The sequence below is a fragment of the Vigna unguiculata genome, chromosome 3, assembly GCF_037176805.1.
Source record: "Vigna unguiculata cultivar grain cowpea cultivar isolate G323 ecotype 2 chromosome 3, ASM3717680v1, whole genome shotgun sequence".
NCBI lineage: Eukaryota > Viridiplantae > Streptophyta > Magnoliopsida > Fabales > Fabaceae > Vigna > Vigna unguiculata.
In genome coordinates, this window is record NC_140794.1 from 68,330,806 (window position 1) to 68,352,385 (window position 21,580).

A 21,580-nucleotide genomic window follows, 5' to 3' on the forward strand; every position below is an offset into this window, starting at 1 on the left:
AAACTTGATTTCATCCAAATTTATTATTATTGAAAAAATAAAAACAAATAAGTGTGTGTATTGTTCAATTTTAGAGTAGTAGAGAGATAAGCATGAATTTGAGTATGAGAGAGAAGAAGCGTAGAAGAGCATATGTTGTTTTGGTCACGTGGGTGATGGAGTGGAGTGTAGGTCTCTACCTCTTATCTCTTCACAAATTTTGGTTGAAAATTATGTTTCTTTTAAAGCACTAAATATAAGTCAAATTATGTTTCTAGATGTAAAGATCATTAAAGTTTCTGACTACATAATAATGATGCTTAAAAAATTGATAATCATAACCCAAATAAAACCTACCTAAGCTATTGACTTAAATGATATTAAATCAATTTTTGTTTATGAAAAATTTGTGAGTGTAGCTTGGAACTGGGCCCTTGTTTGGGCCTTGCATATCTCCTAAACCCATTCTATTTTGTAGTTCTGATTTTGCTCTCTTACAAACTAATATGCAATTCGCGTAGTTTGAAAGTTTGATAGAAAAAAGACGTGAAAGGAAAGTTTCTATTTTCTGTTTTCTGAGGCTTGGAACAAGAAATGTCAAAACCAAACTATACTTTCTTTTTGAAGCCTGCAGACACTAATGGCACCCACACCTGAGAATGGTTTATAGAAAATAGAACCATACAACAACTGAGTTAGATATTAGAATAAATAAATAAATAAACTCGTAATTAAATTAAATAAATAAACAATAATATAATTTTATTAATGAAAAAAATAAAAAAATACTTTTCTTTTTAATTCCAAAACATTCTTTTCTAAAAATAAAAATGACAACTAGTGGAAGAATTCTAAAGAAGTTTTTTTAACTTCTATTTTTTTTCTCAAACACTATAGTTGTAGAAAACATTGCAAAATATGTAAAACACTCTTACTCTTCTTTAGAATCTTTTGCTACACTGCTCATTTTCTGCAAAAACTATATCTTTTAAAAATAACCTAAAATCTCATATTATACCCTTTGCTTTTATTGAATATGGAGACCTGTCAACAATCTTGCATAAATTAATTACTAATCGGGGGCTTGGAAATTAATACATTAATTAGCTTTCCAACTAACCAAGGGAGAGATTTTCTGGGCAGTTAGAGTAAATTTAGAAACAAATCTAACAGTGTAGAGAAACAAAATTAGTTAATATCAATTTATTGGAGACTTAATAATACACACAAAAACAAAACCCTCAAGAAAAATGCAAAAACCCTGAAGAAATGTAAATTTGTCTAGAAAACTTAACTCCCACGCACCAGAAAAGAGATGAAAAGAAGTCACCAAGTTAATATATGAAGTTCATTCTGTGATAGCAGACAAACAACAACTAAACATAGTTGTTTGCAGGTTCCCAATCATGTTACCTCAGTACTAGGTACAGTTTTGATTCCATCTCCAACTAACCAAATTTTCTCACTTTTAGAAAATGTTGCTGCCTAATCTATCTCATCATTTATGTAACACACACATATATAATTGAAGCTGCCAAATTAAAATGCCTAAGGTCAATTTATGCTCACCTATCTTAACCACCTTGTTTTCTTCTACCTGTCCTTTGCCAATAAAATACTCACTGGGTTACTATAATGTAAAGCAATAACACTCACCACATTTCTTACCATTTTATCCCATCCATGAGTGTGGCTCACAAAATTCCCCATATATGCCATTGCCATGCACCACACAATTTTCTTCATATCTATCTTTTCCTACTTAACTTTTTGTTTTTTTTTTTCATTTACTTTAGTTTTAATTATTTAACCATATATTAATTTTCGCATTATTTAAAAATACATTGTTTTTACATGATTTTTGAGAACCCGACAAAGTTCCAACGTTAGCACAAACAAAAGGTCCAAACGGGACCAGAGAGCGTAATAAAGTACGCATTTATCACCAATGACTAAGAACCAAACCAGCAGAGAAAGTACGATTCAAGCCAACTGTCTCCTTTGACAATAAGATGCATGTTAAAGAAATCAACCAATTTTGATGTAATGCATGTAATATTGTTCTATTTTCGTTATTGTGTGGTGTTTTTATCATTGTATACATGAACTAGAATTAAAGTTTTATTTCTATATTGCGATAGCTATTAATTGCATTGTGTTCACTTTCAATGTGAATGAGCAACTTTTCTTTCTTTTTCCAACGAAAAAAGCAAAGCAAGTAAATATGCAATAGCCAAAGAAGGAAGCCATGATCAGGTAAAGTTAGTTTAGTTGATAGAACATATAGGACCCACCGTACTATTCAACCAACTCAACCAATCATATTTTTTTTTCATGTTAAAATTAATAAAAACTTCACTGTGGTCGTTGATCAAGCATAGTAAATAATTAAATGTGTCCAAGGCACGTGTCTTTGATTTTTTCTCTCTATTGTTTTTCCATGGAAGTTTCCTTAGTGGATACAAACCCAGTGCTGCAAAAATCCGAATGTAGTAGACACTGCAACGTTGTGAGTGAGAATGAAGTGGGAAAAAGCATAGCAGATCCTCCCCGCACATTATTATTTTATCTCAATTTCTACTTTCCGAGACATTATTTTGTGTACATTAATCTTTGAATCTGGGATGCTCCAAACTCCTAGATTTTACTGTTTTTTACAACCTTGATCTAACTCAGTATCCATCCATATCCACATACACTTTAAAAGGGTTAACAAGAAAAAAAAAAAAAAAAAAAAACCCCACTTCCGAGAACATAGCAGGAACAGCAGCAAGAACAAAGGAACTTCGCTAGTGGGGGAAAAGCTGGTCATATTTTACTGTTTTTTTTTTCTGCTTTTTCTTTTCTGCTGTGCATGTCTGACTGATATAAGCTCATTTTCTTTGACTGCATTGCAACTTGTGGGGTGACACCAAATCATTGCATTCTCACTTTTGTCTGGAAAAGTTAGGGTCTTTTGAATTTACATTTGCTCATTCCTTTGGTTGAAACTCAAAACCCCCCTTTCAGCTTTTTGAGATTGGTGGGGGGGAAACTACTATTAGGGCTTGAGTCTCATTCGCTGTGGCGTTTTGAATTGCAAGAAAAATGAGGGAAAATGGTGTTGTGGCAAGTGAGGGAATGTGAGGTGGAGGAAGGGGAAAAAGAAGAAGAAGAAAAGACGGGGTTGAGTAAATGAGTGTTTTGAGACATGGGGTGTGTGTTTGGGAAAGGAGCGTCGAAGAGGAGAGAGGAAGTGAAAGTTGAAAGCGCAGAAGAAGAGGGTGCTGTTCAGAACGGTGGGAATGTGAAGGAGGGTGGAGAAGAGGAAAAGAACAAGCCCTCAAAAGTTGAGAGAAGACGATCTTCGAAGCCGAATCCGAGGTTAAGCAATCCACCTAACCATGTACATGGTGAGCAAGTAGCTGCAGGGTGGCCCTCGTGGCTCTCCAAGGTTGCCGGGGAAGCTATTAATGGCTTGATCCCTAGAAGAGCCGACACTTTTGAAAAGCTGAATAAGGTTGTTTTGATTTCAAATTTGACGATTTTATTGCTTATGTTGTTTTGTTTTCAAATGTAAGAAGCAACATCTAACAATAAGAATTCTCTGTGATTTGGGTTTTTCTGTTATCGTGTAAGTTATTGATTGAAACTTGTAAAGTTAACAAATATCTGGTCTATAACTGGCTTTTTTGTACTATTTTTCCATCAGATTGGACAAGGTACATATAGCAATGTTTACAAAGCGAAGGACACTTTGACAGGGAAAATTGTTGCCCTAAAGAAGGTTCGCTTTGACAATTTAGAGCCGGAGAGTGTGAAATTCATGGCCAGAGAGATCCTTATTCTGCGCCATCTGGATCATCCCAACGTTGTGAAACTGGAAGGTTTAGTGACTTCAAGGATGTCATGCAGTTTGTACCTTGTGTTTGAATACATGGATCATGATTTGGCTGGACTTGCTACAAGTCCAACAGTAAAGTTCACAGAGTCTCAGGTATTTGCATATTGTAAAATCTAGAACTGGGGTTGGTTGAAATTTATGATTCAAATCAGTCTTCTGCTTCTGATTTGGAACATCTTTTCTTGATCATATCTGGGTGGGTGTTTTAGGTTAAATGCTATATGCATCAGCTACTTTCTGGACTGGAACACTGTCACAACCGGAATGTGCTGCATCGTGATATAAAGGGTTCAAACCTTCTTATTGACAATGAAGGAATTCTTAGGATTGCTGATTTTGGATTAGCTTCGTTCTTTGATCCTAATCAAAGGCACCCTATGACAAGCAGGGTGGTTACCTTATGGTATCGACCTCCAGAGCTTCTTCTTGGAGCCACCGATTATGATGTAGGAGTGGATCTATGGAGTGCTGGCTGCATTCTTGCTGAATTATTGGCTGGCAAGCCTATTATGCCTGGTCGAACCGAGGTAATAATCTTTGAATGATTCATTGCATTTCATAATTTCTCTTGGAGAACCTTTCAAGAACATGAGAGACTTTTTCACTTTGCTAAATGGTGTGCAAGAGTTTGTTGCTCATGCTGTGAGGTTTGCTGATACATATCCATCTGCTTCATAGGTGGAGCAGCTGCATAAGATATTTAAGCTTTGTGGTTCTCCTTCTGATGAATATTGGAAAAAATCAAAGCTGCCACATGCTACCATTTTTAAGCCCAGACAATCATACAAGAGGTGCATAGAAGAGACATTTAAGAATTTCCCAGCATCATCCCTGCCACTGATTGAGACCCTTCTTGCAATCGATCCAGCTCAACGCAAAACTGCCACAGCTGCATTACATAGTGAAGTAAGATACAATTTTATCACTGGCTAGCTAATCCTGTGAAGTGAAATCACTTCTTTCTGCTATTTTCTTAAAATATATATACAGTATAGGATTGCTACATCTAAGACTAATGTTAATTGCTTCTGTTTTGCAGTTTTTCACTACAAAACCTTATGCCTGTGAACCCTCTAGCCTTCCAAAATATCCTCCCAGCAAGGAGATGGATACAAAACTGCGGGATGAAGAAGCTAGAAGGTGGATAACTTAAATTGCTTTAGTTGTCATAACTAAGATTTCATCAATATATTTAAATACTGAAGATCAAGTTTTTTCTAACTTATAGCTGAAACTCTCAATTATCTTTTGAACTCTTGTTTGCATAGAAATCTGATCAAGTTGTTTTTCCATAACTGTAGATTGAGAGCTGCTAACAAAAGTAATGCTGGTGTAAAGAAATCACGTCCACGTGGTAGAGGTGGGAGGGGAATTCCAATTCCAGATACCAATGCTGAGTTGCAAGCAAATATTGATGTATGTAATTTATTTATGCAGATAGTTTTTGTGTTGGTGAATAGTGATACATGCAATGTGGTTGGTTGATATGAGAGTTTAGTTTTGTGTGTGAATGGTGTAGTAATGATTTAAGTGTTATTACAGAAATGGCGACTGGTAACACACGCAAATGCGAAGAGCAAGAGTGAAAAGTTTCCTCCTCCTCATGAAGATGGAAGTGTAGGGTACCCTTTGGGTTCTTCACATCACATGGATCCAATTTTTGATCCTTCTGATGATGTTCCATTTAGTTCCACAAACTTATCATATCCAAAATCAAATATCCAGACCTGGTCTGGTCCCTTAGTGGAAACTAGTGTGGATGCACCACCCAGAAGAAAGAAGAACATGGCAGGGAATGGGCGCACACATTCAAAAAATGGGTCTTATAGATAGATGCTGTCAAAGAGTATTACAAATAATTTGAGAATTTGCAATAGAACACCAATTATTTTTCACAAGCATTGGTGTTTGGTGGTGAAGCTGCAAAAGTGCTTCTGAGAGCTACAACATATTTTATCTTCCTCAATGATCAAGGGTTTCTTCCCTATCTTGTATAATGATCATACATACATAATGGTCGCATGTTAATTATGCTGAATTTTATACGGAATTTTCATTTATAGCCTTTTTTTTACTCAATAAGGTAAAAAAGTACTATTTTTATTACTTCATTCTTATTAAAAAATACAAAATTTATTTATTTTAATCCTATTTATAGAAAGTTTGTCAACTTTTGTCAAAAATATTTTTGTCAAAGACTCATTTTTTTTTAAGCAGAAGCCTCTCATTTGAACCTGACAGAATTCATAGTCAATTTTCTTTATTCTATAAAGTACTAAAATTCAATATAATGTACTTTAACATCTACTGGTAACAGGAAAATCATTTAAAATATGTAACTTTACTGTAAATTAAAAAAAATTAATTCGACTTTTAATTTTTACATACTCGTGACAATAAAATAAAATCATTAAAAATGATTTGAAATATGAAAAAAAATACCATTTTATTAAGTATTTATTATAAGTAATATATCTTTAACGACTATCTAATATTGAAGGATTGTTTTAAGAAAAGAAAATAAAGAACTTAGTGTTTAGACTCTGAGTAAAATATTCATAAACTTTGCAATGTTTTTTATTTATGAAAAAGGTTGAAATAAATTGATAATAAATGAAATAGAAAATTTTAATTATTATTTGGCGTAAGAGAAATTATTTGATAGGATTTTTTTTATTTGTTCACAATATTCTACTTTTTGTGACAATCCTTTTCAAATCTTGATGTGTATAGGGATGACAAGTTAGGCTCTGTCCGTAGGCCTACACATCGCGGACTGGTCCATTCTGTCCGCACAATTTATGCGGGCTGCAATCACTGGTCTGTCCCGTCTCGCACTTTGCTTGCGAATCCATGTCCGCAAGTTGGTCCATTTTTTTTTTTTTCATTTTTATGATAAAACTTTCAATGTTTAAAAATTAGGAAACTTTAAGAAGTTCACAAAATCAAGTCAAGACTTTGGAGAGTTGGATGATAAATTGATAATTCAACATTTTCATCATATTCATATTCATACTATGACATACACAATGTATTCTTTAAATTTTAGCACATTAAAAAATATATAATACTTGTCTTCTCCAGTTATATAAGAATTTGAAACGTTAATACAATAATCCATAAAAAAGTAATTAATATAGACAAGTGCAAGTTTTTTTATGCGGGCTTGCGGGACCGCCTGTGCGAACTCGCTACCTGGCCCGCCCTGCATTTTTTTTTTCGGGTCTGCGGCCCGCCCGACGGACCAGACCCTAATTGCCACCCTACTCGTCTGTAATACCTAATATATCTTTCAATAAACATGTTACTTTGTTATCTTGAAGATTAGTCCGATGTTCATTTATATAAAATTAGATTAAAATGATTGAATTCATTTTGATATGTAAAATTAATTTGATAAAATTTAATTTGAATTAACTACGTTTTTTTTATTTATTTTATGTTAAAATTAAGTTAATAATATATCACGAAGATCTTCATATTCACTTACTATTATTTAATTTTTTTTTCATTTTTACATCATAAAATTTATTTATATATATATATATATATATATATATATATATTCACTTACTATTATTTAATTTTTTTTTCATTTTTACATCATAAAATTTATATATATATATATATATATATATATATATATATATATATATATTGTATTTTATCATGGTTAAATTTTTTTAAGGTGATATTTCTAATCATTTATAACATTTGACGAGAGGAAAGTCTTTGAAATATAAATTAAATAATAATTTATTTAAGTAATATTTAATTTAATAATTACCTTTTGATCTCATTATTTTTATTATTGCAATCATTTAAAAAACATTTAAACAAACTTTGTATATTATAAATAATAAAATATTATTTATTTATCACATAAATATAAAATAATCAATTGTTTTATTATCTTAGATTTCAAAATTACAAAATAATTTTCATAAACTTTTTAAATATTAGTTTCTCATATAATATTATAAATGTTTGGTTTCAAATAAAAAATAGTCATGATTAAGTGCATATTTCTTGTATATCATAAACTAAATTCACTAATCATAAATTAAAAATATAATTAAAAACCTTAAATCCTTAAATCTTGTTTATATATATATATATATATATATATATATATATATATATATATATATATATATATATATATATATATATATATATATATATATATATATATATATATATATATACTATCAATTCAAACAATCTTCCCAGTTAAAATGGGCCTTTGGACAAAATATAAATACCTAACCAGGTAGTCTTTTTAACATATTTTGTCGTCCCTGACAACCCTAATTTGAGAACACATCTTCCAGGTAAGTTCTAGTGAATTGCATTTGTTTTGTTTTCTGATTCAGTTTGTTGAGGCCATTTTTTTTTTTCATTTTTGTTTTCGAATTCAGTTTAGTTCAACCGATTTTTATTTGTTGTATCGTCATTGTTGAACTATTTGATTCTAATTAAACGAAAAAGACTACATTTTTTAAATTAGGTTGTATTAATCTTCGATGTTATTGCAGTTAGGTTTTAGGGTTACAAGGTGAGCGACGAAGATGAAGAACAAAAAACAAAAGGGTGGTGTTGGGGCAGAGAGTGGTGGAGTTGTTGAAGATTTGGGGTGTGTGATACACGAGCATGCCCTTTTCTTTGACAAGTTGATTGAATTGATTCCCGCCAAGTTTTATCTGCCTACTGATGATAAAGAGAAGCCATGGTTTCAGGGTCTCAGCAAGGTTGCAAAGGCTGAGTTGAAGAAAGAGACTAAAGAGAATATCAAGAAGTCTCGAAGGGACCGTTTGGACCCTGAAAAACCCTCTGCAACTACCCTCGACCTTCTCAAGGAAAGCTTGGGAAAAGAGAAGGTGGATGACAGTGATGAAGAGCAGGAGGAAGCAGTGGCTAAACCTATTGTATCTGGATTGGAAGGAGATGATCGGTCTGTGACTTATGAAGAGCTTCGGCAAAGGCTTCATCGCAAACTTGAAGAGTTTCGGGCGGGTCGTAACCTTGGGAATTCGGAGAAGAAGAGGGATGAGAGGAATGCTAGGAGAGGATATACGGACCTTAAACGTAAGAGGGATGATGAAACTGAGAAGGGTGACAATGTGAGTGGTGAGTTGGTGGAGAAAGTGAAGAAGGATGCTGCAGAGGCTTCCAAGGAGCTTGTGTTTGGCCATGTCAAACTTCAGAATGAGGAAATGCTTGGGAAGAAGAAGAGGAAACTTTCAAAGCATAAGGAACTTGAAAGGGCTAAGAAGTTGGAGGAAGTGAAGAAGAATGATCCTGAGAAGGCCGAAGTTTTTGCCAAGAAGCAATCGTGGAAAGCAGCCATGGATAGAGCGTCAGGGGTTAAGGTTCACGATGATCCCAAACTGCTGCAGAAAAGCATTAAAAAGGAGAAGAAGAAGCAGCAGAAGAATTCAGAGAAATGGAAAGATAGAGTTCAAACAAGGGACCAATTGAAGGCAGAGAAACAGAAGAAAAGGTCAGATAATATAGCTGCCAGGATTCATGAGAAGAAAATGCGAAAGATTGCCAAAAGAGAGAAAAAGCTTATGCGACCAGGCTTCGAAGGTCGCAAAGAAGGTTTTATGAATGATGGTGGTGCCACCTAACATGATTTTGAAGTTTATTGATTTGTGCCTTTTCTTCACATCATTGTTTTCTAGCTTTGGAAGAATTAGTGTTAGAGAATGACAATTCAAGGGCTGGAAAAAGGTGCAACTATCAATTTCTGTATGCTTTATAATATTTCTTGAAATGAAACATCTTTTATTTTCTATTGTTATTTACATAGGCATACCATATTCTGACAAATTGCTTGCACTTGCAACTAGTGTTTATTACTACTGGGTTGCAAGTTTTGTGTTAAAAGAGAGAAATATCTAATGAGATGTTGCTCTCGAAGACCCTCAGTGTACCAGTTGTTGTCTCAAATTTGTATTAAATTCAAAGAATTCTCCTTTGTTTGGATAGGAACAGAGAAAAACTTTGTTGACAAAGATTAGGGTATATGCATTGCTCTGTGCATCTGGCGGTTCCTTTAGCTTTACAGCATTTTAAGGATTGCACAACTGAAGGTTTAAGGAGCACCGTAAAAAATTACTAATACAGTTGTGTTCTAGTTTGCTTAGAATGTGTTTGTAAGTTATCTTTGGTTATTCCCAGGAACAATGAGATTGAAAAAATATTTTTCTTATTTGTTAGGTGGTTATAAGTTAATCATACTTGGGCATATTTAATTATCTCCATATTCAATCATCTGGTATTCCTGAGTGGGCGGTGGGAAAGTTGATTCCATGTGGTGCTAATGCATTCATAGATACCTCTTATATTTCATCTTGTGTGTTGCATGTAAAACTCCTCCTTCAACAGGCATACAATATATGTCTGTAACAATTGAGAAATGAAGCGTATTTGGCTCTGCCTTGGTGGTCAATTTTGAGTTTCAATCTTATTCTCATTGGTCCAGATTCTCTACTGATTTTTTTGGTGTTGTCCTTTGTTGAGCATTAAAATTACAATGTTGATATTTTAAATATCTTTTTTAATATATTTTAAAACGTCAAAATTAGTGGTAATTAGTGTATTATGAAGATACAGTAGAGGAACAACACAAAAAAATTCCAGCAGAGAATCTAAATTTTGTTCCTCTACTGTGTCTTCATAATACACTAATTATCACTAATTTTGATGTTTTAAAATATATTAAAAAGATATTTAAAATACCAACCAGCACCAAAAAAACTAGTAGAGAATCTGGACTTAGAGGAACAGTACAAAAAATTCCAGCAGAGAATCTAAATCATATTCTTCTCATTTTGTTGAAATTCTGCTTTTATGTTTCAATCTTTTTCTCATTTTGTTGAAATTCTGTTATTCTCTTTTTTCACTGAAAGGAATCTTTTGTCTAAGAAGGTTTTGTATTTTGTTTATGGTCTAAGAAGAGTTTTCAAGCCCTTTATGTGGCTAAGTTATTTATTTTGACATGGGGTCTGCTTTTCAATCATGGAGTCAAGAGAACCAGGAAAATGGCTAGGATTTTTAATTGCGTTACTATGAGTAATGCTTCTTATCTTATTGGAACAGATATATTGTCAGATAACTGTTCTTGGCTAGGGGGAAAAGAAAGCAAAGACCAGGGGTAAACTTTTTTACTTCTACAATTTTTTGTTTTATTTTGTTTCCCGACGAATCATTCTCATAATAAGATAATTTCCTTAAACAATTTAGCATACACAACCAGTTTTCTTTTTTCTTCTGGCACTAGATCAATTGTTTTAGAAACTCCACATGCATTCTCACTGCTCTGACATACATGCAATGGCATAATCTACTGTGAAGTTCACCAAACAAACCAGGAATCATGCACCCCTTTTTATTGTCGAGCATAAGAAGTTAAGTTGCCTTTGGAGGTTGTTACTTTGAAGATTATTTAGTAATGAATCAGTTTCTAATGCAATCTCAGAAACACGTTTGAGTTATTGGTATAAATCGTGTAAAATTCAGTAAACTTTAATTGTTAATTGTACATTTTTTTTAAATACTCGTGAAAGTTAATTTTATAAAGACATGTAGGCTGTAGCGAAATCTTCTTTATTTAATCCGATGAAATGTGCGAACGGTAGAGGTTAAATGTTTTTAAATTTAGCATTAACCAAGTATCAGTAGATACTTGGATCCACGTTTTCTAATAAAGTCAAATTCAAAAACTTCAAATTATGCAAAACCAAATATGAGTAGATTCAAATGTTAATGATAAAGAAGACAAAATCCGAATAATGATACTTTAATCTATTTTTTTTTTACTCATTTTTAACATATCACTTCAATCACTATTAAATTATTACATTACAAAAAAAAAATCAAAATAAATTATTTAATAATTGAAGTAATTAGTTAAACATAAGTCAAAAAAGATAAGTTAAAATATCATTATCTAAACCTAAGATACTTTCTGGTGTCATGGAATCCATTGTGACTGTTCTTTATCCCTCTTCCCTCCTGCAGGGTCGGGTGAAAATTTCATCGGTCACTTTTAAATTCGTCAAAATTTACAAGACGTCAATAGCATGACTCTTAATTCATTTTGTATTTTAAAAATGTTACTTATTCAAAATGTGATGTCATTTGGTTGAAAAGCTTCAAGATCTTCCATAGTTAAGTGTGGTTTTACCTAACTCAAACCGTGTCCTGCTTTGTATTAAATTACGCTACAAGAAGTGATTGTTGTGAGGAATCAATAAAATGCATTTGTAAACATTATTTCAGTTGTTGACAGGGTAGCCTCTTCGATTCAAGAACATGTCTTTTTTGCACTTGTAGGAAACTAGAAACAAATGAAAGGTAAAGCTGCGAAAGAATAAAACATATACGCACACAACAGGGAACTAGATACAAATATTGAAGATGTTATACAAATGAGTCAAAAAAATTCTCAGAAAAATACAAACCCACACATCCGCTTAACCACCCTAGTATTTCAGCTGACGATTATCCAAATTTCAAATTACCTTAGGAAACAGTTTTGTCAGATTCTTCCCATCAAGCCATCATCAAGTGACATCATACTGCTACAAAGGCCACGCTTGAATGAAAGCCAACACGATGAAAGAAGCAAATATGAAAGTTACAATAAAAAAAATACACACAGAATCAACACAATATCAGAAGGAAATGTGCTTATCAATGCCAAGTATTCTAAATGGACCGCTAAGGCTTTGAATAAGCAAATTTATCAACATAGCTGGAAACACACTTATACAGCAACAATGTGGTCACATGATTAATAGAAGGAAGAAAAAAAAAATCTAATTCGCTAATCTAAGCTAATTCATAAAGCAACAATTGCTATTCTTCTCAATGAGCTACCAGTTAGGCTGTTGCAAACACGGTCTACCTTCTCTAGCTTTCCCTTTATCCATTTCTTGTCCAAGCTATGTTCTAATTTTAGAATATTGAGCTTGGAGATCAATACCTGTCCAAAGATGCTTCAAACATGCATCATTCACAAGCAACCGTGGTAGCAAAGCTGCTGAGGCAGATTGCAAATGCCTGAAATGCTGAGATAGGGTATCGGTAATCCATTGTAAACAAGTCCTTCCCAACTTTTCCAAATTGGAGGATGACATCATCCTCTTGTGGTTCAGCATGTCCATTTACTGGCAAAGCAGCCAGCTGAAAGTTTTTGACTGAAGCAACCGTCACTCGCCCATGAAAGTTTAAGCACCAACACTGCATCTGCTCATGCCACCTGGCAGCCTTATTTCTCAACACTAGAACGTCATCTGTTTTATTGTTCTGCTCTCCAGATATGGAGTTTTCCATATGAGTTGAGTTTGTCTGAAAAAATGGGAATGAAGTACCTATGTTACTAACAGAATAACTGGTCTGTGAAGGAGCTACCCATTCTGGTTCAATAGCAGAAGCAGGAATGCTATCAATGACACAATGCATCCTCCTTGGCCCCCTGCTTGGCATCAAAATGTGGTAAGTAGTGCTTAGTTTGTATATAAGAAAAACTCAGTTAGCTGATATGCTTTCAGCAGAAACATCCACAACTCAAATCATTATAGGTTTGTCAAGAAAAAGAAAAACATGAAGGACAATCATAGAAGTGTAGAATTGCAAACAAAAAGCTTTACCTGGAGCCTAATACATTCAATTCATATGAGACATGGGCAACTGGGTAGTTGCCTATAGGGACCTTAGGTGAAACTTGTTTTGGATTCACCAGCTTGGTGGAGCAGCTTTTTGTCATCTTTGCCCTTGCATGAGGCAGTTGGCTATCGTAGATTGTGAACTTGGTTCCCAAAAAATTTGATCTTATCAAATGTGAAGGAAAATGGGTTAGTCTTCACCCTTAGAAACCAAAAAGAACAACAATGGAAACAGCGCCTAATTAAGTGTGCACCTCAATTTCCCTATGTAGGCATTGCTTTCCCTGGACATATCATCTGCATCCAGGGAGATAATATAATCTGTGCAGGTTGGGCGTCTGAACTTTCGCGCAGCTAAAAGGAACTTCCCATCATCAGCTAGTGCTGCAAATGATAAAGATAGTAGCCAAAAGGAACATACAAAAACACACACAGAATCAGAAATATAACCAAGTTAGTTTGGAGGAGAGCATAATGTCCCCTTTTTAAACAATGAATTGAGAAAGAATAAAAATGAAACATTATATTATCCTCCAAAACTAACTAAGAACTTTGCAAAAGTGAATCAAGAATAAGCTTCGACTATTGACCAACCACTAACCACTAGATAAACTGAGAAACAGATAATATGTCTGTGTGCCACTGTTGCGCCTAATGAAGCACTGAAGTAGATGTTCCCTTGGGCCAGGCTGCCAAAATGTATTTACCAACTCAGGTTATATTAAAACACTGCAACTTAAAAATAACAATACAAGGAAGACAAGTCTAATTTTCAAAAATCCAACACATAAATCACTAAACAAATGTGTTTTTTGTATCTTAAATTTCTTACATAACCACACGTGTCTAGTTGCAAATCTCAATCAAAAGTTTCGATCTAACCTAAAACTAACTAATGCTGCTTTAATATAAATGAATTAAGGAACTAAATCAACTCCTTATGGTGAAACTAAAAACATGAATATTTATTGGCAAGTACTTCAATTGGTTCTGGATCAAGTATGGTGAATCCTGAAGAAAATAAATAAAGCTAACTGAAATTGAGGAAATTTAAAAGGAGAGCATTGTGCAGTAACCTGTTTGAGAGAGATGGGGAATGTTATGTTGGAAGAGAGTTGAGGTGGCTTGACAATCTCCTTGATGATGAGCCTCCAGGTGCGGCACACTCCGGCGCAAGCCACCACGGTTCTCCGCCGTGGCCACTTGGCCTCCGACGACTCAATTCGGAGGAGGACCTCTCTGAGAAGCTCGTGGGGCATGTTGGCCCACCAACTCTGCTCCAACCCATCATCCATGGAAGCCACCACACACACCCCTTTTGGGGAAAGACTCCAACTTCAATGATGGGTCACACTGTTATTGCTTGACCGTTGATTAAGGAGAGAGGAGTGCCATTTTTCCACAGAAATAACTTTTTGGTGGAGAAAACCTTGAATCCTCTTTGGTTTGGTCTGTTCCAGAATGTGACCAGAGGGTTACCAGTTATTGTTAGTTAAAGAGAGAGAAAACACAAAGAAAAAGGTAAGAACTGTTGACTGTAGCAATTGTCGTGGATTGATTAGATATGAAGGAGAATACAAGATTTGGATCCAGCTAGTGCACAATTCCAGTTTTTTCCAAACTTAATCTCTATAGTTACTTGCTTTTAGGTTATTTTAAATTAAATTAATCTAAAACTCAAATTAAATTTTCCTTTTAGTTTAATTTCAAAAATTAAATGATTTTAGTTTAATTGAATGCTAGAGATTAGAAAATATGCTTTGAGATAGGATGTTGATTAATAGTATTTGAAATAATTCAAAAGCAAAATTTGGAAAATTTGAGTTTTGTTTAATGAACCAAGAAAATGAATCTCAGACTACAAGAGACATTGCACCACCAAAATATCTACATGCAAGTCAAGATAAGATTTATATTATATATATATATATATATATATATATATATATATATATATATATATATATATATATATATATATATATATATAAAGTGGTGATAAGATTTAATGTCTTTTCACACCAATAATAAGAAAAATAACATCATTATTTTGGTAGATTTAATAATTGAACATTGAAATCAATATATGATAGTTGATATTGTAATAGAATCCAAAAATGTGATGAGAAAAATTCATATTCATAAGAACAATATTGCAATAGTGAAGATGAATAGTAACATGCACATAGGATTGTTTCTCTCTCTCTCTCCACAATCTTTTGAGAAAAAATATATTCTATTATCAACTACATTGGTATATAATTATTCTGCATAAGCATAAGTATGATTTTGAAAACTCAAATTTGTGAATGGTATGTCTATGGTGCATAATTTTCTTCCATCCATCTTCTCATAGCATCTTCACATTCAACTTCTATGATGATAACATGTTATACCCTTTTCATCTTATTTTCAGGAAAAATGGTGTAAGAAATAATTTAGTTTCATTTATTTGAAAAATATTTTTATATTTAATGTCTAACTATATCTTAAACATGATTGGTGTATTCAATTATCTCAATCATTAACAAAATTAAAATTTATATGCTACAACTATAATGTTTATAATTATTATTATCATACTACAAATAAAACATATTAATATTTATTTTTCTCAATTAATTATTTATATAAATTCATTATATATTGAAGTGAATGACTATATAAAAGTACATTGTAAGGCATCATAATTCTACTATAATTTACACTAGGAATCATTATGTTGTATTCTTTAAAATTTACTAACAGAAATTGTTATAATTATCAGTTTTTTTATCTTTTCTTCTGAACTCATCATAAAGTTACGTTCAACATTTTTTATCTTTTTTTTTAGTTTAGGTATTTTGTCCTTTATTTTCATCGTTAACGGAATAATGTAATAATTATTCTTTTTTTCATTGATAAAGTCGTTCATTTTCTTCATTTTTTTTAATTTATTAAGTAAATTATCTTTTTGAAGAACAAGTTGACTATTATCTTAAAAGAAATTGAAGAAAAAATATAAAAATTCAAAATTTTAAGTATCTACTAGTTAAGGACAAAAAACAGAAGTAGCAAACAATTTATTTTATTAGTAGCAAAATCAAAAGATTATGTACTTAGATAAAAATAAAGAATCTATTAAACACCTCAATGTATCAAAATATTTTATATAAAATATATGCTAAAATTACTTAAAATTTATTTAATTTTGAGGATTAAAAAGGGCAAAGAGACACACACACTTTTGTTTCTTTCCACAAAAGGCTGCTCCACACACATCAAACAGAAAAAGTCAATTCAAGAACTTTTGATATTAATTGCATATATCAAAATCATTGGTTCAAGAAACTGATTCTGGGTTCGTTGGATACAATATTGATATTAATATTATCTGTAAATAACTGAACTTTACCTTTAATCCAACGATTCAAAATTAACTAACTTGTAATGAGTCTATTAATAATATAATCATTTAAAAAATAAAAAGCTCAGTATATTTCAAATTGTGATTTTCATTTTTGAATTAAAAATAATAATTAGAACAATTTTTTTACCACGATAAAAATTATTTAGTATAAATGTAAAAATAATGTTTATGTAAAAATATTCATTTCCTATGGATTTTAATTGTAATGTATTTACATTTTGAAAACCCTCTATCGTAGTAAAATTTAAGTATATAGAACGAATAAACTTTTTTTGAGTAACACTTTCATGTCACTGATTTTGTTAAGCTTTTTATTACATGCACTTTTTTTTGGCCAATACTTTTTGAAAAAAAATTAATATAAAACGTTGCATTGACGTGTGTTTAGCGTTAGCTTCGGTCATAAATAGGCCTAAGCCCAATACTTGTTTTTAACTTTAAGTTTATTTTATTTTTCAGCCTAGTTCATTACTATTTCCACACCCCTAGTTTGCTAAGTCCTTCTCAACTTTTGAATACCTTTTTCTACAAAAGCACGTTGAAGAAATCGTGTTTATTTTGTGGTTTAGGAAGTTGACTTCACAGTACACATATACAATTTACGTACATGTTTTTGTTGGGTTATATTTTCGTAAAATAAGTTTTCTACTTCTGAAAGATAGATTTTAAAATAAAACATTTATAATTAATTACATAATAAAAAAAATCATATGTGCTACTTTTTGAACTTAAATGTAAGTAAAAAAATGCCTAATTTCATACTAATTAATTTTTTTATGAGGTTCGTTCAATCTTTTAATTTCTTAAAAAGAAAAGAAAATGTTTTCTAAATTTCCTTTAATTATATATAGTAAAATTTAAATATGAGTATATTTCAAAAATAATAACAGGATAAATTAGTTTTTTATATTTAAGTTCAACAAATATGAGTTTTTTTTTTTTTTACGAAAAAAAAAGTGGATGGAAACATGCGTGCATTATTTATGAAAATTTATTTCGGCTACGAAAGAATAAAAGGTTTTGGTTGCAATGATATAAAACAAAAGTGAGGATGTGGAATAGCAAACCCCTTAATCAACAAGTAATACCGTTATTATACACCATGGCCCAAATGGATCCATATATTCTTTAGCGGGGTTAAATATTTTTTCTACCTCGTAAATTTTGAAATTAGAACACTTTGAAACTTTAAATTAATTTAATTATTAATTTTTTAAAATATGTAAATTTAGTTCTTTTAATCAAATTTTGTTAAGTTTATTTAAAATTTCAAGCGCATTTCATAATAATATTTAACTTAACATTAAACAATATAAACAATTCAAATACAATCCTGAAATGCGTACAAACATCAAATAAATCTAACAAAATTTGATTAAAATGACTAAATCTACGTATTTCAAAAGATGAAAGATTAAATTAATCTAAAATTTTAAAACAAACTAATTCAAAATTAAGGGACAAAAACATATTTAACTTTCTTTAGTATTTTGATTCAATTAAAATATTAATTTTAATGGAATACCAAAAACAAAACAAAATACGAATATGTATGTACAAGAAAAACATACTTAAAAAGTAAAGTGCAAAAGAATAAACTTTTACATTGAGAAAGAGTTTTAGCAGTTAAAGATGAAGAGAGAGAAGGTAGAGAGACTAATAACAAATTGAGCATATTCAAGACATGCCCGTTTTAACAAGATTAATAATATAGTAAACACAGTAATAAAATATGATTTTCACACAATGACAAAAGATGAAATTAATAAATAAAGTAAAGGATAAAAATAGTAATGTGAACTTAAGGTTGATACAGTAGTTCAGAATTTGGTTACTAAGGTTGAGAAAGGTCTATTCACCATTGTTGAAATGAGGTGGTGTTAAAAGTAAAAGTTAAAACGAAAAGTGTGAGTTGCTTCGGCAACAAGGGAACTTAATCACGTTGAATCCGGAATATAGTCAAAAGGTTCTAACTTTTAACATTTTTTTGTCATACAACAATTTAGCCTACACGTTCCTTAAACTTACAATCTTAATATTCAAATTACGCTAATATCTAGCTGGAGACAAGTAACAGCTAATAAAATGAAGCAACTTTTTCTTTAATAAAATTATCAATTTATTCTACTTCTTCTCGGTGCGGTTAGAATTCTTTATTGATTTTTTTTATGTTGTTTATTTTTGTGTTTTTAAAATATATTGATAATAATAATTTTAAAATTTTAAAATATATTAAAATTATCTTTAAAATCAAAACTGTATGATTTTAATGTTTATCATAAGACAACACAAAAGAATTCAAAAAAAAAAAAAGAACTCGATATAATAATACTATTGCTCATTATTTCCCCGTTTTTAATTTCATATTTACTTTTTGGCACTTTAATTAATCACTAAACAAAAAAGACACCCACTAGAATGTGTACTATTCCATATTTTTTGAATTGTAATATTAGTCTAAAAATAACAATTCAATTAGGATAAAAAATAATCTCATCTACCTTTTTTTTTCAACTAACAAATTACAAATATATAAAGACAATAATGATTTCTTTCTATACACTAACAAGTATGATTATTTACTATGTCCTTATATGTCCAACAAAAGATGTATATTGTTTGGAAAACTTAATAGCAACAAAAATATAAATAATATATAATTTCCTTCAAACATAAAAATATAAAATTTCAATAATATCCCTAAGTTGCTACTCACATAATTAATATTATTTACTTTTATACAAAATATTATGTCACAGTTATTAAATACATAAAAACTTAACTAACTTAAATTTTTTGAAAATAGATATTTAACACGATTGAATGTTCAAAATTTTAATTCATTTTTTATACTGCAGAAAGTATAATAATTTTTTTATGTAAAAATTTATACGGATCACTTCTAATAAAGTTTATTTTGTCAATTTTTTTATATACAATATATATATATATATATATATATATATATATATATATATATATATATATATATACTCACTAAAATCTGTATTTTGATCCAGAAGATTTGGTGACAATTTAATTAGGATGCATACTTAAAAAATATTAGGGGTTAGATGATTATAAAACATTAATAATCATATAATTATGAAGTATCACGAGTTATATAATTTTGTATATTAAGGATTACATAATAATTTCTATATGTATTGGAAAAACAATTAATCTCATTGTTAAAAATGAGTTCACGCAAAAGTTAAGGTTTACATCTGAATTTACACTCTCTGAGTTGGTATTAACCATCGGCTCTGATACTACTTGTTAGGTTTATAAGGAGGGGTATCACTGGGGAGATACAACACCAATGAGATCTGAAGCCTAACCATATAAGACACTGACACCACTCTCAACCCAAAATCTTAAGACAATGAGTTTATGGGTCTTGATTCTTATATAGTGCTCTACTTTCTCATTTCTGGTCAATGTAGGACTTAGAATCACACTTGAATTCCTAACAGAAGCAACCCAAAGAGCAGTTCATGCGAAATATTGTTCGACAATACAAAGTTCTTAAGAAACTCTTTCGAAACTTGATTTGAAAAATTTTCCTTTTTAAATACGATTTAGGCGAGATACAAACTTAAATAAATGCGGAAGCGATATACTTTACAATATTTAAACTTAATGTCTCACTGAAAATAACAAAGTTGAGTATCACAAGTAAAACAATTTCAAATCAATTTATTCTTGTGTTCACTAGTTAATAAGCATTTGTTCATAAAAAAACAATTTAATATAACTTAGAAAAACTTTGGAACAATATGACAAAATTTGAAAGAATTTTTGAAAATATTCAACTACAAAATTTGGAAGTGAGGATCATAATTTGTGCTTAGAGTGGAGAAAATAAAAATGAAAAGAAGATGGAACATGATTAAAAGAGGTTGATTCATAGATTGACCAAAAAGAGTTGATGCAATCATCCTTGCTAAGCTAACCAAGGCCAAAGAAGATTGGTTGTTTCACAAACCATATGCGCCCAACACCATAATTATCACAAATCCGTCAATGGGAAAATAAAACAAACATTTGGTGTGCACAACAAAGATGAGTATATGTTTTGGTGGAGGAATCAACATGTCCCTCACATCACTCACCTTTTGCATCTATCAAAACTTCAAATATGGTTACCAGATTTTTCTAAAGGCTTCTCTTTTTGCTTATTTAAAAAGGAAAAAAATGTTAATCTATTGTTTTTTCTTCTCTTTGAGCTGTGATGTTTTTTCTTTTATGAATGAAAAAGTATAAAGTTGATATTTTATGATACTTTATAGTACACATGATTTAATATTTATTTGAAGAAATGAAATATTGGAAGATTCCTCTAACAAAGGATTAAACGAAACAAGTATATTGTCGTTTCTAAGTTGGACAGCAATAATGAGATTGTTTCCATAATGAACAACTTCTGTGGAAAATTATAATAATAATGGACTCTGTACAAACCCACCATTATTCAATTGGGGAATAAAATTAAATCTATATAATTCAGGACCCACTTATTAAGAATTTTGGATCTCCTTCAAACTATTTATTTCCAGTCAATTGTTACAGATTATTAGTATCTTTAAGTTATGAAAATCAATACACATAAATATGAGTAAAATAAAATGA

The 21,580-nt window shown here is 31.1% G+C and overlaps 3 protein-coding genes across 3 annotated transcripts; 2 read left to right on the forward strand and 1 right to left on the reverse strand.

Moving 5' to 3' along the window:
- Positions 1 to 2,438: 2,438 nt before the first annotated feature.
- LOC114176841 (putative serine/threonine-protein kinase At1g54610) lies at positions 2,439 to 5,922 on the forward strand. Its single transcript, XM_028062022.2, has 7 exons — positions 2,439 to 3,478; positions 3,671 to 3,955; positions 4,072 to 4,389; positions 4,541 to 4,768; positions 4,902 to 5,002; positions 5,164 to 5,278; positions 5,405 to 5,922. Exons 1-7 carry the CDS (start codon positions 3,170 to 3,172, stop codon positions 5,693 to 5,695), a joined length of 1,647 nt encoding a protein of 548 aa, XP_027917823.1. The 5' UTR covers positions 2,439 to 3,169; the 3' UTR covers positions 5,696 to 5,922.
- A 2,160-nt stretch (positions 5,923 to 8,082) lies between these two features.
- LOC114176842 (Surfeit locus protein 6) lies at positions 8,083 to 9,668 on the forward strand. The gene is made up of 2 exons (XM_028062023.2): positions 8,083 to 8,196; positions 8,401 to 9,668. Exon 2 carries the CDS (start codon positions 8,434 to 8,436, stop codon positions 9,493 to 9,495), a length of 1,062 nt encoding a protein of 353 aa, XP_027917824.1. The 5' UTR covers positions 8,083 to 8,196; positions 8,401 to 8,433; the 3' UTR covers positions 9,496 to 9,668.
- Positions 9,669 to 12,488: 2,820 nt separating this feature from the next.
- Positions 12,489 to 15,130, reverse strand: LOC114179930 (tubby-like F-box protein 3). The gene is made up of 5 exons (XM_028066439.2): positions 14,616 to 15,130; positions 14,141 to 14,228; positions 13,794 to 13,923; positions 13,525 to 13,704; positions 12,489 to 13,349 (listed from the first exon to the last, which is right to left on the reverse strand). The coding sequence occupies exons 1-5, from the start codon at positions 14,832 to 14,834 to the stop codon at positions 12,884 to 12,886; spliced, it is 1,083 nt and encodes a 360-aa protein (XP_027922240.1). The 5' UTR covers positions 14,835 to 15,130; the 3' UTR covers positions 12,489 to 12,883.
- Positions 15,131 to 21,580: the final 6,450 nt, after the last annotated feature.

What these genes read in the sequence shown, in the direction of transcription:
- LOC114176841 (XM_028062022.2), top strand. Translation starts at nt 3,170, where the DNA reads ATGGGGTGTGTGTTTGGGAAAGGAGCGTCGAAGAGGAGAGAGGAAGTG. An exon ending in TAAAGTTCACAGAGTCTCAG is followed by an intron (nt 3,956 to 4,071) that starts GTATTTGCATAT and finishes TGGGTGTTTTAG; the next exon opens with GTTAAATGCTATATGCATCA. An exon ending in CAGCTGCATTACATAGTGAA is followed by an intron (nt 4,769 to 4,901) that starts GTAAGATACAAT and finishes TCTGTTTTGCAG; the next exon opens with TTTTTCACTACAAAACCTTA.
- LOC114176842 (XM_028062023.2), top strand. Translation starts at nt 8,434, where the DNA reads ATGAAGAACAAAAAACAAAAGGGTGGTGTTGGGGCAGAGAGTGGTGGA.
- LOC114179930 (XM_028066439.2), bottom strand. Translation starts at nt 14,834, where the DNA reads ATGGATGATGGGTTGGAGCAGAGTTGGTGGGCCAACATGCCCCACGAG. An exon ending in GTTTCTCAGTTTATCTAGTG is followed by an intron (nt 13,924 to 14,140) that starts GTTAGTGGTTGG and finishes TATCATTTGCAG; the next exon opens with CACTAGCTGATGATGGGAAG. An exon ending in GCCTACATAGGGAAATTGAG is followed by an intron (nt 13,705 to 13,793) that starts GTGCACACTTAA and finishes ACATTTGATAAG; the next exon opens with ATCAAATTTTTTGGGAACCA.